At 40.3% G+C, this 14550-nt stretch overlaps 1 protein-coding gene across 2 annotated transcripts in view; it reads right to left on the reverse strand.

Annotated features, from left to right (window-relative positions):
• The window catches only part of SRGAP1 (SLIT-ROBO Rho GTPase activating protein 1), a 306717-nt gene that overhangs the window by 107141 nt on the left and 185026 nt on the right, over positions 1-14550 (reverse strand). For both annotated transcript variants that reach the window (XM_055249639.2, XM_055249640.2), the window contains exon 4: positions 10234-10296. In XM_055249639.2, coding sequence (XP_055105614.1) covers positions 10234-10296 — 63 coding nt within the window. The remainder of the gene's footprint in view (positions 1-10233; positions 10297-14550) is intronic.

A 14550-nucleotide genomic window follows, 5' to 3' on the forward strand; every position in this document is an offset into this window, starting at 1 on the left:
TGGGCTAAGAGCATAGACTGCCTTGTCTGAGACTTCCTAGCTGTGTGACCTTGGGCAAGGTACTTAACATCTCTCTGCCTCAACTACCTCTCATGGTTGTTGGGAAAATATAAAGAACTAATTATGCAAAGTGCTTAGAATAGTGCCTGGCACAAAGGTTAGCTGTTACTATGTCCTAACTAGCACATCTGCTAGACTGAAAGCCTCCTGAACTGGTACTGTCTCACCTGAAGCTCCTAGCATGGCAGCACACACCTCCTAAGAACCTACTTGCTAATCTGAATTAAAATAAAACCTGGGTTTCAGTTCCAACCTGGCCATGAGTTAGCTCTGGGACGTTAGTGAATCACTTAATCTCTCTGAGTCTTCCGGATATTCTTCCAAAATGAGGAGGTTAATTTGAACATTTCTTTTTTTTTTTTGAGATGGAGTCTTGCTCTGAGCCCCAGGCTGGAGTGCGGTGGTGTGATATTTGCTCCCCACAACCTCCTCCTTCTCCTGGGTTCAAGCGATTCTCCTGACTCAGCCTTCCAAGTAGCTGGGATTACAGGCGTGCATCACCACGCCTGGCTAATTTTTGTAGAGACGGGGTTTCCACCATGTTGGCCAGGCTGGTCTCGAACTCCTCACCTTAGGTGATCTGCCCACCTCGGCCTCCAAAAGTGCTGGGTTTACAGGCATGAGCCACTGCACCTGGCTCTTAATTTGAACATTTGTAAAGGTCCATTTCGGTCCCCAAATGCCATCAAACTACGGTAGGATCAAATTCACATAATCATGTGAGTTAGAAAACTATGCCAGTGAGTTAAGATATGTTGAACTGGATCATCTGATAACAACTGATTTAGAGCTTGATTTCCTTTACATGATTTTTTACATTTCTACTGGTCAACATTTCTGGTCCAATTTCAAACAGTAAAATTCAAGAAAATGCCTCTAATTTATTTTGGCAAGTATCATATATATTTAGTACTATAAACGGCTTAAGATGTCTGTCATTAAAGCATTCTAATCACTTAAAAATTATAATACTGTATTTCAGAACATAGTAATTTGGACAAAATACTTCATTGAGAAGGATTCTGGATATAAAATATTCTTTAGATTTTTTTTTACTAAATCTATACTTTCTAACACATTCTCATTTCTAAACTAAATAATTACATCGGGGTTCACATGGCTCACATTTTTTTTTAAAAAAGACAGCCTTACTTGTGGCATATAAACATTAATCATAACTAATTCTTAAATATCAGAAAGAAAATGAAACTATAAGCAGGAGGTAGGAAGCAGTTGGCATCACTGATCAGCAGAATGCCCTCAAAGATGTCTACATATAAAGTTCTTATCAAACAGTTCTTCTCAGACATCCTTGAATTGGTCATTTTATTAATCCCGATCATTCTGGCAGAAAAAGCCAGGTTAAATGAGCTAATCTAGTCTCCAAAGTCAGTGTGTGTCAAGGCCAAGATAAGAATTCAGAAGTTGCTCACAGAGAGTCACGTGACCCCAATCCCTCTTTCTTTCCACTGAAGTGTCTAGCAATCAAAGCCAGGGGAAGGAGGTACGGAAATCCTTTGTCAGCCCAAGGTCCCTAAATAGAGTGTTTTTAAAAAAGTTTTCCAGGAGGCATCATGGAGAATGTGGTATTCCACAGATATTTTCAGTTTGGGAGCGTTTTACATATTCCTACTCCTTATTTCCGTTTGTTCAGTGTTTTGTTTTGAGACCCAGGCCTCTGTAGTCTGTCTCAAAGGAATGAATTTTCATTTTCACTACAGAAATATATATTTCAAATTCTTAAAATGCCCTTGAGCTAAAATAAATATGTAACCCCCCACTCCTCCCTTCTCAAGGTCAAAAACCTCTTTGAGGCTCAGAGAAAAATCTTCCGATATGAGGTGGCAAGTATCTTGGGCTCTCGGAATGACTTTTCAACCTTGCCTTGGGCATGTTTCTTCTTCATAGAAGGATGCATTAGCTCCTGGTCTGTGGGAGGCTCACAAAACCAGCCAACAAAGTTTCTCTCCGCAGTCCTCGGAGGCTGTTTTCAAGGAAGGGCTTGAAATAATAAACAGCATCTTTTCATTCCCTCTAAAAAATAATTAGCTTTTTTTTTTTATTTAAACGTTTTACAGAGACAAGGGCTTCAAAGACACGTAAAGGCCAGGCTAGATTCTGTGCTCACATCAACTCTGTTTTTTAAACCGCTCCTGTGAAAGTTACTCAGCCCACCTCTGGGTTTGTACCAGGACAGCTTCCATCCTCCATTTACATTTGTTAGGCATTGATATGGTTTGGCTGTGTCCCCACCCAAATCTCACCTTGAATTGTAATAATCCCTACGTGTCAAGAGCAGGACCAGGTGGAGATAATTGAATCATGGGGGTGGTTTCCCCCATGCTGTTCTCATGATAGTGAGTGAGTTCTCAAGAGATCTGGTGGTTTTATAAGGGGCTGCCCCTTCACTTGGCACTCATTCTCTCTCCTGATACCCTGTGAAGAGGTGCCTTCTGCCATGACTGTAAGTTCCCTGAGACTTCCCAACCATGGGGAACTGAGTCAATTAAGCCTCTTTTCTTTATAAATTACCCAGTCTCAGGTGTTTCTTCACTGCAGTGTGAAAATGGACTAATACAGGCATATTGGAGTTAGCGCTCATTAGAAAGAAAACAAAGCTGAATGGAGCAAGACATGGATCCTTAGAAGTAACCACTATGTTTCATATGCACACTGAACAGGAAGTTTTACATTATAACACTAAAGCTAAACGAAAGGCTGCACCCAAAATTAACATATCCTAATTTTTTTTCTTTTTCTTTTTTTGAGACTGGATCTTACTCTGTCACCCAGGCTAGAGTCCAGGCTGGAGTGCAGTAGCGCAATCACGGCTCATTGCAGTCTTGACCTCCTGGACTCAGGTGATTTGCCCACCTCAGCCTCCTGTGCAGTTGGGACTACAGGCACACACCACCACACCCGGCTACATTTATTAATTTTTTGGGAGAGACAGGGTTTTGCCATGTTGTCCAGGCTGGTCTTGAACTGGGCTCAACTGATTCTGCCAGCTCAGCCTCTCAAAGTGCTGGGATTACGGACATGAATCACCACACCTGGCTTCATATCCTAATATGAAAGCCGATTACCCAAAGTCATTTGGGTTTGCCCATTCTGTAACCCATATAACAGTCTAGAAAGCTCATGTTTTTACAAGTATCCATCATAGAATGCAGTGTGAGAGTTTTACTGATTCTTTAGCTCAGGTTTACCACTCCTCCTGCCACCTCCTCTGCACATCCTTCTCTAAGGCAGCTGCCCAGTGAGGAACTGATGGGCCTTGGGAACAGAAGTGGGTTTAGATTTTGGATCAGTCATTTACTGTCTGTATGATCCTGAGCTAATTATTCCAAGCCCCAGTTCCCACATGTAAGCCTGAGATTAAGCATACCTGCCTCACAGTGCTGCTGCAGGAAATAAATGGGATAATGTGCTTGCCCTCATGGTAAAGGGTTGGATAAATCTTCATTTCCTCAGTTCCTTTCCTCTTGATCTAATGGAACTTGAGCACAGATTACCTCTTGACTCTGGCTAGCTGTGTGTGCTGCTGATGCATAGAGAGTGTGATAATCAATTACACACAATTAACAATCAATTTCACATGGATTTATCATGACATCTGTGTTAATCTTGACTAGAATTAGCTGACTGAGAGTGGTCAACTCCTTGTTTTGTAAAATGCTGAGTGTAATGCTGTAAAGCCTAGAGAAAGTAAAGAAAGAATAATAAAGGGCAAATCATGGTTTTTCTATTAAAATACTGCATAACCTTTTGAGATTTTGGTAGTGGGACGGGCTTAACACTTTAAACCCGTTTCATATGACCTCTTTACTGGGCTGATGAAGGCACATTTTGTTTTGAATGTTCCCTCTAACCTTTGTGTCACCATTTTTCTCTGTTTTTGCCTTTCACTTTTCCATTTCTTCGATCACAGCCCCGTTAACATTTACTATCAATGTAGTTTCTTAGGGAAGTTACCTTCCTTTTTTTTTTTTGGTACAAAAGTAACATACATTCATCATAAGAAAAATTCATATATGTGTAAAAAACCATCTGTAATTACTGTTAAAATCATTCCTGATATCTGCATTTACTTTGTGAGGCTGACATGAAGCTGGCGCCATCCCCATTCCACTGATAAAGAGGGCGATGATGATGAGGAGGCTAACACTAACTACTAATGTTTTTTAAACATTTACCGTGTGACAGGCACTGTTCTGAATGCTTTACCTGTACCAACTCAGCTGTACTTTTCCTCTTACCTCTTATACCTGCCATATTATACACTTATTTATGGCCCCTCTCTCTCTCTTCCCTGGAATGTAAATGCCTTGAGAGGAAGGACTTGGTCTGTTTTTATTCACAGCTATATCACCAGTACATCTCACAGTGCCTAGCACAGCAAGCATGCAAAATGTTTCCATTTGTCTTCAGAACATTCATTCTTTTTAACAACTCTAAGAGGTATTATTTTGATCTCTATTTTACAGATGAGAAAACTGAGGCACAGAGTCACACACACCAGAAAGGGACAGAGCTGTAACTTAAGCATTGACCCTTCCCCATTATACCCTTGTCCCTTGTCAGACACTGTAATAATTAATTTTATGTGTCAACTTGACTAGGTCGTGGGGTGCCCAGATATTTGGTCAAACTTGATTCTGGATGTGTGAGAGTGTTTCTGGATGAGATTAACATATGAATCAGTAGGCTGGGTAAAGCAGATTGCCCTCTCCAATATAGGTGGGTCTTAGCCAACCCACTGATGACCTGCATTGAACAAAAAGGCTGAGTAAGAGAGAATTCACTCTCTCTGTGTGATGGTCTTTGAGCTGGAACATTGGTCTTTTCCTGGAGTTGAACTGGAACTTACACCATTGGCTTTTCTGGTTTTCAGGCCTGAACTCAGACTAGAATTATACCATTAACCCTCCTGGCTGGATCTCCAGCTTGCTCACTGGAGATCTTGGCACTTCTCATCTTCCGTAACTGTGGGAGCCAACTCGTTACAGTAAATCACTTTGCACATGCACACACACACACACACACACACACCCATTCTGTTGGTTCTGTATCTATGGAGAACTCAGCCTAATACAGGTGCCCAGAGAAGCTAAATGATTTCCCAGTGCCACACAACTAACAATTAATGAAGCTGGGATTCAAATATAAGCTTGCTGACTGCCAGTCCAGTTACTTTTGTTTCATGATAGCACAACGGTGTCCCTGGTTTCTTAACCCTACTCCCAAACTTGCTAATTCTATCCTTTAGCTTGCTTTCAAATGTTTAACTCAAAAAGAATTAGCAAATTAGGCTGAGAAAGGGAGTCTGGGGATCCTGGTTCACCCTTTCACTTTTAGCCAATGAATTCCACCTGTTAAATCATTTAAATACACGTCTAAGAAGTACAGGTTGCCATTGAGCCACAGGTTCAATTTGCCACCTACATTTTGTTAAAGCAACATTAATGCCATTGATTCTAAAAACTATAAATGAGCTGAAGATAAATTGCTTATGTTCCCTGTATTGTGGGGGAAGCATTAACATTTAGAGATCTTATTTAATAGTTCCCCACAACTACGGCAATAGAGATAAAAATGACAGTAAAGGGTAGAGGCTCTGCAGCCAGTCCTGGACTTGAGATCCCCACCCTATCACTTACTGTGCACCCTGGAGCAAGTCCCTCTGAGCCTTAGTTTCCTCGTCTGTCAAACGAAGATGATGAGAATAACTACCTCATAGAGCTGCTGTGAGGATTACATGAGATAATGCAAATAATATGCTTAGCACAATAACTAGCACAAACATAAACAGCATGTGGTAAATGTTTAGCTACTCTGGCAGGCATGGCTAGTTAGCTACAAATCACTCCCCTTCTCTTTCAAATGAACAGAATCTCATTTTTAAAAAACTGGTTAGCAGTGACCTGGCTAGCTAAAATACTGTAATTCCCAGACCTCCTTGCAGCCTGGTGAGACCATGTTCTAAGTTCTGGCCAATGAGATGTATATGAAAGTCTTGTGTGAGACTTTTATGGAGTCTCCTTAAAAGGCAAGGCCCTTCTTCCCATTTTCCATTCTGTTGCCATGAATGCAGATGTAATGGCTGGAGTTCTAGCAACCGTCTTGAATTCTAAGGCCAAACGTTACAATGGGGTTTATCTGAACAATGCAGTAGGAGGAACTTGAGTCTTGCAAGACTTTATGTTACCTCCATACCAGGCCTGAACTGTCAATCTTTGGTCTTTTTTTTTTTTTTTTTTGTGAGAGAGAATAATATAAACATCTATTTGGTTTTTGCCATTATTTTGAGAACCTTTGTTCTTCAAGGCTGAACTAATCATGTTTCTTTTCTTTCTTTCTTTTTTTTTTCTTTTTTTGAGATGGAGTCTCACTCTTGTCACCCAAGCTGGAGTGCAGTGGCGCAATCTCGGCTCACTGCAACCTCCACCTCTTGGGTTCAAGCGATTGTCCTGCCTCAGCCTCCCAAGTAGCTCGGATTACAGGCACCTGCCACCACGCCCAGCTGATTTTTGTATTTTTAGTAGAGACGAGGTTTCACCATGTTGGCCAGGCTGGTCTTGAACTCCTGACCTCAGGTGATCCACCCACCTTGGCCTCCCAAAGTGCTGGGATTACAGGCATGAGCCACTGTAGCCAGTGAAGACTGAACTAATCTTAACTGCTCTGGCTGTCTTTTGTAGTGGCCTAACAATTCAAATAGAGGTTTAAAACCATTTGAGGCCTTTTTTTCTTCCCCCCGGCAAATAAAGGCAAGATCGGGCAAAAATATAGAAAAAGAGCTGCAAGTCTTCAAAGCCTTTCCTTTCAGTAGCCATTCTAATGCCACCATCCTGTCTTCTGCTTGTAAGTCCAGGGCTTCGTGCCATATCCACACAACCTGTGCTCTATTGTATTACATATCTATCATATCATCATATGATATCATATCTACCCTATCATCCACACAATCTGGCCTGGTAAAACTCAGTTCACTCTAACATATAAATGACCATAGGGCATCTCTCTCTATTCTCCTTCCTGGGCATATACATTTTATTTGAGACAAAGCCTTCTGATAAAATGTTTGAAAAAATCAACAATTGCTGTGGGAGCAATATTCTGGGGTAAGGAAGTCCAAACATAAGGCTGTCACCCACCACTAAGGTCGACTGTAATTTAAAATTAAGTACTCCACTGGCACATGGAAGTTAGTGTACTTCTCAACTGCTCATTTTCAACTCCCAAGGAGTGTCAAGGGTTGAGAGCAAGTGAGGAGTGAATATTTGCCAGAAAAGACAATTAAAAAGCATCCTCAATTCCCTGAGGCTATGTATTTTATACCTGTTACTTCAACAATCACTATTACATCATCAGTTGTACAAAATTCTATGCACGATGCAACTAGGTTATTTGTTCATGACCAAAATACCAGTGAGTGGTTGAATGGGGAACCTAAACTACATTCCTCCAAATATTGTTCCACTGTTCAAATACGCCTCATCTCGCCTCTTTCCTGATGTAAACTGAGTAAGTATTAATATAATGGATAGATTTGATTTGAACAAGACAGAGTTTGTGTATCTGAAGATAAAGTGCAAGAGAGACCAAATAGCATCTCCTTTCAGAATAAAAAGGGAGAGGGTGTGTGTGCATGAGTGATATGAAGTTCTCTCGCCACAGAACATGACCTCTGGCCTTGCTGAGTATGCTCTCTGATTAAAGTAAATTTTTTCCGCAGGAGCAGTGATCTACAGATGACATAATTAAAACCTCATTACTTGTCTGCCCTATCCCTTAATTCCTCGACCAATTCGGAGAGGTTAAATGACTGTGATAGGGTCACTCCAACCCTGGTGGCCTTTGGTAGAACCTGGCTCTTTCGGCTTTCGGGCTGATATTGATAAGAGTTCTGAGGTGTCAGCTGACTTACTTGAACGCTACAGAGTCTGCAAAATGTCTAGGTGCAATCGATAGGCTGGATCTAGGAGAAATTTCATTATACATATCCCTCACTGAGATAAAATTTTCAGGACACTCTATTGACTTTTCCTGTATTCAGTGGTGAAGTTCATCTTTGCCACTGTTGTCTTTACTGCTACTACTATTTTCAGACCACAATCAACAGGCTCTAACCTATCATGACATGACAACCAGCAGACTTATTTTTTTAAGGTGTTAGGGACTGATTTCTATTTGTAGGTAAAACAATGTCTAAGCAAAAGGAACCTCAAGGAAAGTGCCACAACGTCCTCATCTTAAAAGAGTTCAATGGAAGACAACACAGAATTTCTGCTTATTCCTCTTTGGAAGTCTCAGGTATACAAAGGTCATTTTACTTTGAAATTACTGGGCTTCTAGAAATGGTTGATACCTTAGGGTATCAGAAACTAACAAATCACATAAGGCAGGAGCTAGAAATTGGCCTTTATCACATAAAAATCAGTTTCATTAAGCATTTGGTATATAGATCTAATCCCTTAACCTGAGGCTTTTGTAGGTTGCATGGAGAGTGGAAAGTTTCTGAAGGAGGAACTAACACCTAGAAACTGTCAATTCAATTTATATGCACAGATGCAGTAAATGTGCTTTATAAAAATAGATTTATCACACATATAGAAAAAAACTAGAAAGTTCATTTTATAAAGAATCATTTTATAAAAGTTTAATTTACAAGTTTCTTTAATTAGTAAGTATCAAAGGACCATTAAAAATTTAATTTACAAAACTGTATTTTACACACGTGCCTTTTTAGGAACAAATGGCATTGGTAAATCAAGAAACGTGCTTTCGAGTTTCAGGTTTAGTTTGCCTATAAAAAAACAATTCAGGCCGGGCTCGGTGGCTCATGCCTGTAATCTCAACACTTTGGGAGGCTGAGGTGGGCGGATCACATGAGGCCAGGAGCTTGAGACCAGACTGGCCAACATGGCAAAACCCCGTCTCTACTAAAAAATACAAAAAAATTTGCCGGGCATGCCTGTAATCCCAGCTACTCTGGAGGCTGAGGCAGGAGAATTGCTCGAACCCGGGAGGCAGAGGTTGCAGTGACCGAGATTGTGCCACTGCACTCCGGCCTGGGTGACAGAGCGAGACTCCTCAAAAACAAACAAACAAACAAACAAAATAATCTTGTACAATAAAAATCCAAATATCTTTCATTAATATAAATTAATATTACTCATTTGTTGTTATTTTATTCTCTTAAAATAAAATATCCCCCAAAAGAAATTTGTATTTAATAACATGATCATTAAGTGTGAAAAAATATTTTCATAAGTAAATTACCAATTCCAACTTGCAACATCATTAGGTGTTAGTTATTTTTAGTAGAGTAGTTTTAAATTATTTAACTTTTAATGATTACATGAAGTACCCTAAATAATATGTAAGTCACAAAAGCAAATTATTGTAAAAAAAAAAAGATATCCTTCAAAAGTAATTTTAATATGTCATTAACAAAACAATTAATTGAACTAAAATGTGGAAAAAAAAGAAAGTACCAGAATAACGCAACCTAAATTGCTCAAGTTCCATAACGGCAACATTTTTTTGCTGTTGTTGCCCAAGCTGGAGTGCAGTGGTGTGATCTTGGCTCACCACAACCTCTGCCTCCTGGGTTCAAGTGATCCTCCCACCTCAGCCTCCCAAAGAGCTGGGATTACAGGCGCATCCCACCATGCCCAGCTAACTTTTACATTTCTAATACAGACGGGGTTTCATCACATTGGCCAGGCTGGTCTCAAACTCCTGACCGCAAGTGACCCACCTGCCTTGGCCTCCCAAAGTGCTGCAGTTACACCACGCCTGGCCACAATGGCATCAATTTTAAACAAAATATTCTCGAATTCAATATATGTAGAGATTACATACAATCCAGTTAAAAACGTATCTTATGGAGACATCTATAGTTTCTTAAAGTGTGCTAATTGTGTATATACGTGTGTATGCAGACAGATAGGTAGATAGATAATTTATCTGAATACAGTTTCTCCAAATTGGGATGGAGTGGCAAAGGAATGTAGCTGTGTACACCTATCCACCTGTTCTTGTATTTCAAGCAGATGAAGATCCATTGTCACTTCAGCTCGGAATGAATACTACAATGAGCAGTGTTTTTACAAACCAGAATTCTAACCCAAGGATTCTAGAAAAGAAGAAAGATTATGTACTTACTGTATAAAGCTCATTAAGAACCTTCATTAAATCCTCATGAAGTTGGAATGCAATCTCTTTGCTCTGTAATTAAAAAGAAAATAAAAAAGAATATTAAAAAATTATTTACATCTTAAAAAGTCCACTGACTGAAAATAGAGGAATGTATCCAACACTACAGAAAGACAGCAAGGCTCTGTAATAAACATCTTCAACGGAATGGCCCTTTGTAAACTCTAGACATTGTATACAGATGGTCCCCATAGGATCAACAGAGCAAACAAGTGACAACCTTGGTTGAATGGCTCCCCCGCCATCCAGACAGACTTTACCAAAAAGAGAGAAAAAGTAAGCAGGTTGAAGCATCATGCTTGCTTAAAAGTTGAGTTGCAGAACTAAGGACCATTAAAGATAAACTGGATCATGAAAGTTTACAGTGTGATTCCCAAAAAGCTAACTTAGAAACCAAAGCGAAAATTAACTCCCTCTGTCCAAAGTTACAATGTGACTGACTAGAAGTTTAATTTTAAGAAAGCACTTTTTTGTTTTTGGAGACAGGGTCTCGCTCTGTCACCCAGGCTGCAGTGCAGTGGCATGCTCACAGCTCACTGCAACCTTGAACCCCTGGGTTCAAGCAATCCTCCCACCTCAGCCTCCCAAATAGCTGAGACTACAGGGGCATGCAACCAAGCCCAACTAGTTTTTATATTTTTTGTAGAGACAGGGTGGCGTGCAACCAAGCTCAACTAGTTTTTATATTTTTTGTAGAGATGGGGTTTCACCATATTGCCCAGACTGGTCTCAAACTCAGTAATCTGCCTGCCTCAGTCTCCTAAAGTGCTGGGATTATAGATGTAAGCCACTGATCCTGGCAAGAAAGCACTTTCAAAGCAGTAAAATGGTAAGTCCACTCAAGGTCCATAAACTTTTACCTCTGCATTTAATATTATTTTCAATGAAGACAAAAAAGTGGAGAGTATCATTCTTTTACCCAGTTGGTAAAAAACAGCATTAAAAATAACCTTCCCCAGGCTAATTCTGAGAGTTTGATAGAGAAGTATTTGAATATTATTTTCAGCAAGAAGCTGTAAGTTATTTTAAAGAAAACATATACCCAAATGATCATTTTGAGTTCATTACGTAGTCAGCTACAGAAAATGGAAAAAAAAAAGTGTAGCATAGCTTAATCTACAGTTCGCAACAATAACAACATCCACTGGTCCATGTATGTACCTCTCACTGGACTATCAGTATTAGGGATAAGGGCCATATCTTAATCAGTTCTGCAACCCCTCGGTGTCCTGTGTGGTGCTTGGGCAAGTGGGCACCAAGAATGCAGAATTTAAAGAGGGTCCTAGTCCTGGCCCAAGTCCATCTGTAAACATGAGGTCATTGGGTCAGGCCTCAACCAAAGCCAAACAAATATGATGGACTGAAGACTCATGGAAGATAAAATAGTGTGGGAAGATGGCATCAAAGCAGTACCTGAACTTTGAGAAATTTAAATTCATTAGCAGTATTTTTCACTGAATTTCCCGGGAGTATCTAAGAGAGTGCTGCTATTTACTAAGCTCTGCAGCTTCTAAAATCCCAAATTAGAGTTAGGGATTTTATGTCTTGCAGTGTCCCTGATATATGAAGATGTGGGTTACAAATCACTCAAGAGTGAAAGGAAAGTCACAAGTAAAAAAATGAAGTCAGTTGAAAGTCATTTTGTTTTTCCTATGTCTTGATTATCGAGAGGGTATACGTTATACTACAAATCTCCTATGACTTCAGTTTGGTGTTATTTTAATATCAGATTTCATTCAAGGATCTGGGCCAACAATTTAGAACTCTCTAATGGGATCAAAGGCCACCAAGTAACTCTGCTCAGCTACCCACGTTTCAGGTAGCAAGTCTAAAAAGAAAAGATGGCTGGTCACACTGGCTCATGCCTGTAATCCCAGGACGTTGGGAGGCCAAGACAGGCAGATCACTTGAGGCCAGGAGTTCAAGACCAGCTTGGACAACATGGTGAAACCCCATCTCTATTGAACATACAAAAATTAGCCAGGTGTGGTGGCACACACCTGTAATTCCAGCTACTCAGGAAGCCGAGGCATGAGAACTGCGTGAACCCAGAAGGCAGAGGTTGCAGTGAGCTGAGATCACACCACTGCACTCCAGCCTGGGTGACAGAGTGAGACTCTGTCTCAAAAAAGAAAAAGAAAAGAAAATATTTCTTGGCTAAGACTTCAGAACAATAACAACAAAAAAATCCCTTATGTTCAAGAAACCTTAACCCAAGAAAATATTCTGGGTCAGATAAAAGATTTAGGTTTGTGGTTATAAGGGTCCTCAAAGCTATCTTAGGCCAAATATCTTAGGACAAGATGATTTTTTCTTTTATTTAACTTTTATTTTAAGTTCAGGGGTACATGTACAGATTTGTAGTATAGGTAAACTTGTGTCATGGGGGTTTGTTGTACCAATTATTTTGCCACCCAGGTATCAAGCCTAATATGCAATAGTTATTTTTCCTGATCTTCTCCCTCCTCCCAGCCTCCATCCTCCAATAGGCCCCAGTGTGTGTTATTCCCTTCTGTGTGTCCATGTGCTGACAATTCATAGTATGTTCCATATTTTCTAAGACTTTAGATAATGAGGTAGAAGAAATCTGGCATCACAGACAGACTGTGCTCTGCCAGACATACACTTACATTTTTCTTTTGTCATTCCCCAGAGGCCCTGAAATACATAAAGTTTGCCTGCAGGCAGTATAATATAATGCTTAAAAGCAAGGTCTAAGGACTACAGAGTCAGAATGCCTAATGTGAAGTCTCCATGACTTTGGATCTGCCTATGCCTCAGTTTCCTGACCTGTAAAATGAATATAGGCATTGTACTTACAAGGTTCTTGTAAGTGTTAATAAGATGATTCATGCATAGTATTTAGAATGGTTCCTAACACACAGTGAATACACCATAATTATCATTATTTATTTTTCCAGACACTGTTCGTCATGGCAACTCCCTTGAGTGAAAAGGCCACATCACATGTGGTCTCTTTTGACATTGATTCTATTGGCTTCCCTGTAGGAGAGGCTTGAGTTGACTTTGATGTCCCTCCCCACTGCCCTGGCCTTTAGATTCCTTCAGGTGACCCTGGATTCCAAAGGGCCCTTAAGGATTATGCTCCAGCTTTTCTTATATCCATATTCCCTTGCCATGTGTGTATATTAAACCTATCTTCCTATGTTACATTTTCTCAGGGAGTCCTACTACCAGTGCTATTGAATTAATTAATGAAACATCTCTTAGGAAATGGATAGTTCCTCAAGTCCCCATAATAAGGTATATGTAACTGATGAAAGAGGCCCTTGAGGAGCAGGCTCTAGTGGGAATTTTAGATTTTGTGAAAAGTTGGTGTGGAGTTCCTTTCAGCAGGTAGACCCTTGGATGTCCTCATGACACAGCACCAAAGTTTCTGCCTGTTTGTTCACTTTGAATGACAGTCCAAACCCTCCATTGTCAAGTAAATAACGTAGAAATTAATGATTTTCTTCCCACCACTAGTCTGCAAAGATTGCTAAGGAACTGAACTATGCTCTGAGAAGCACTAGTTTATGTGACTAATTTGTGAAACATGAATTCACACATCCTTGTATTCACAGATACTTGGGCTGGATAAAACATCAAGTCCTAGTCTGAATCCTGGGGACATGGTTCCTGTCCTCATGGTATGGCAACAGTGGAGGGAGCACCTCATGTTACCCCCACTTTAAGTATGTTTCCAGTTTATTACAGTAACAATGAGAAACAATTGTTTCTTCAAAATGCTACTCTGGAATCCCAAAGAAGCAATCTTTAAACCAAAATGCACCTGGTGTGGCCCAGTTAGCATACGACATTACTAGGCTAATGAACTGAAATCCTTTAATTAGAAAATATCTGGGTTGTTAAAAGTCCATCAGAATTCAATCAGTGAGGCCAGGTGTGGTAGCTCACACCTATAATCCTAGCACTTTGGGAGGCTGAGGCAGGAAGATTACTTGAGCTCAGGAGTTTAACACTAGCCTGGGCAACATAGTAAAACCTTGTCTCTATTAGAAAAAAAAATATTTAATAGGTTAAATACACCTATGGATTCTATTTCATTAAAAATTTGAAAGCAGGCCGGGTGTAGTGGCTCATGCCTGTAATCCCAGCACTTTGGGAGGCCGAGGTGGGCAGATTGTCTGAGCCTAGGAGTTTGAGACCAGCCTGGGGAATATGGGGAAACTCCATCTCTAGAAAAAATACAAAAATTAGCTGGGCATGGCGGTGCACACCTGTGGTCCCAGCTATGAGAGGCTG

This window comes from Symphalangus syndactylus, chromosome 17 (assembly GCF_028878055.3).
Source record: "Symphalangus syndactylus isolate Jambi chromosome 17, NHGRI_mSymSyn1-v2.1_pri, whole genome shotgun sequence".
NCBI lineage: Eukaryota > Metazoa > Chordata > Mammalia > Primates > Hylobatidae > Symphalangus > Symphalangus syndactylus.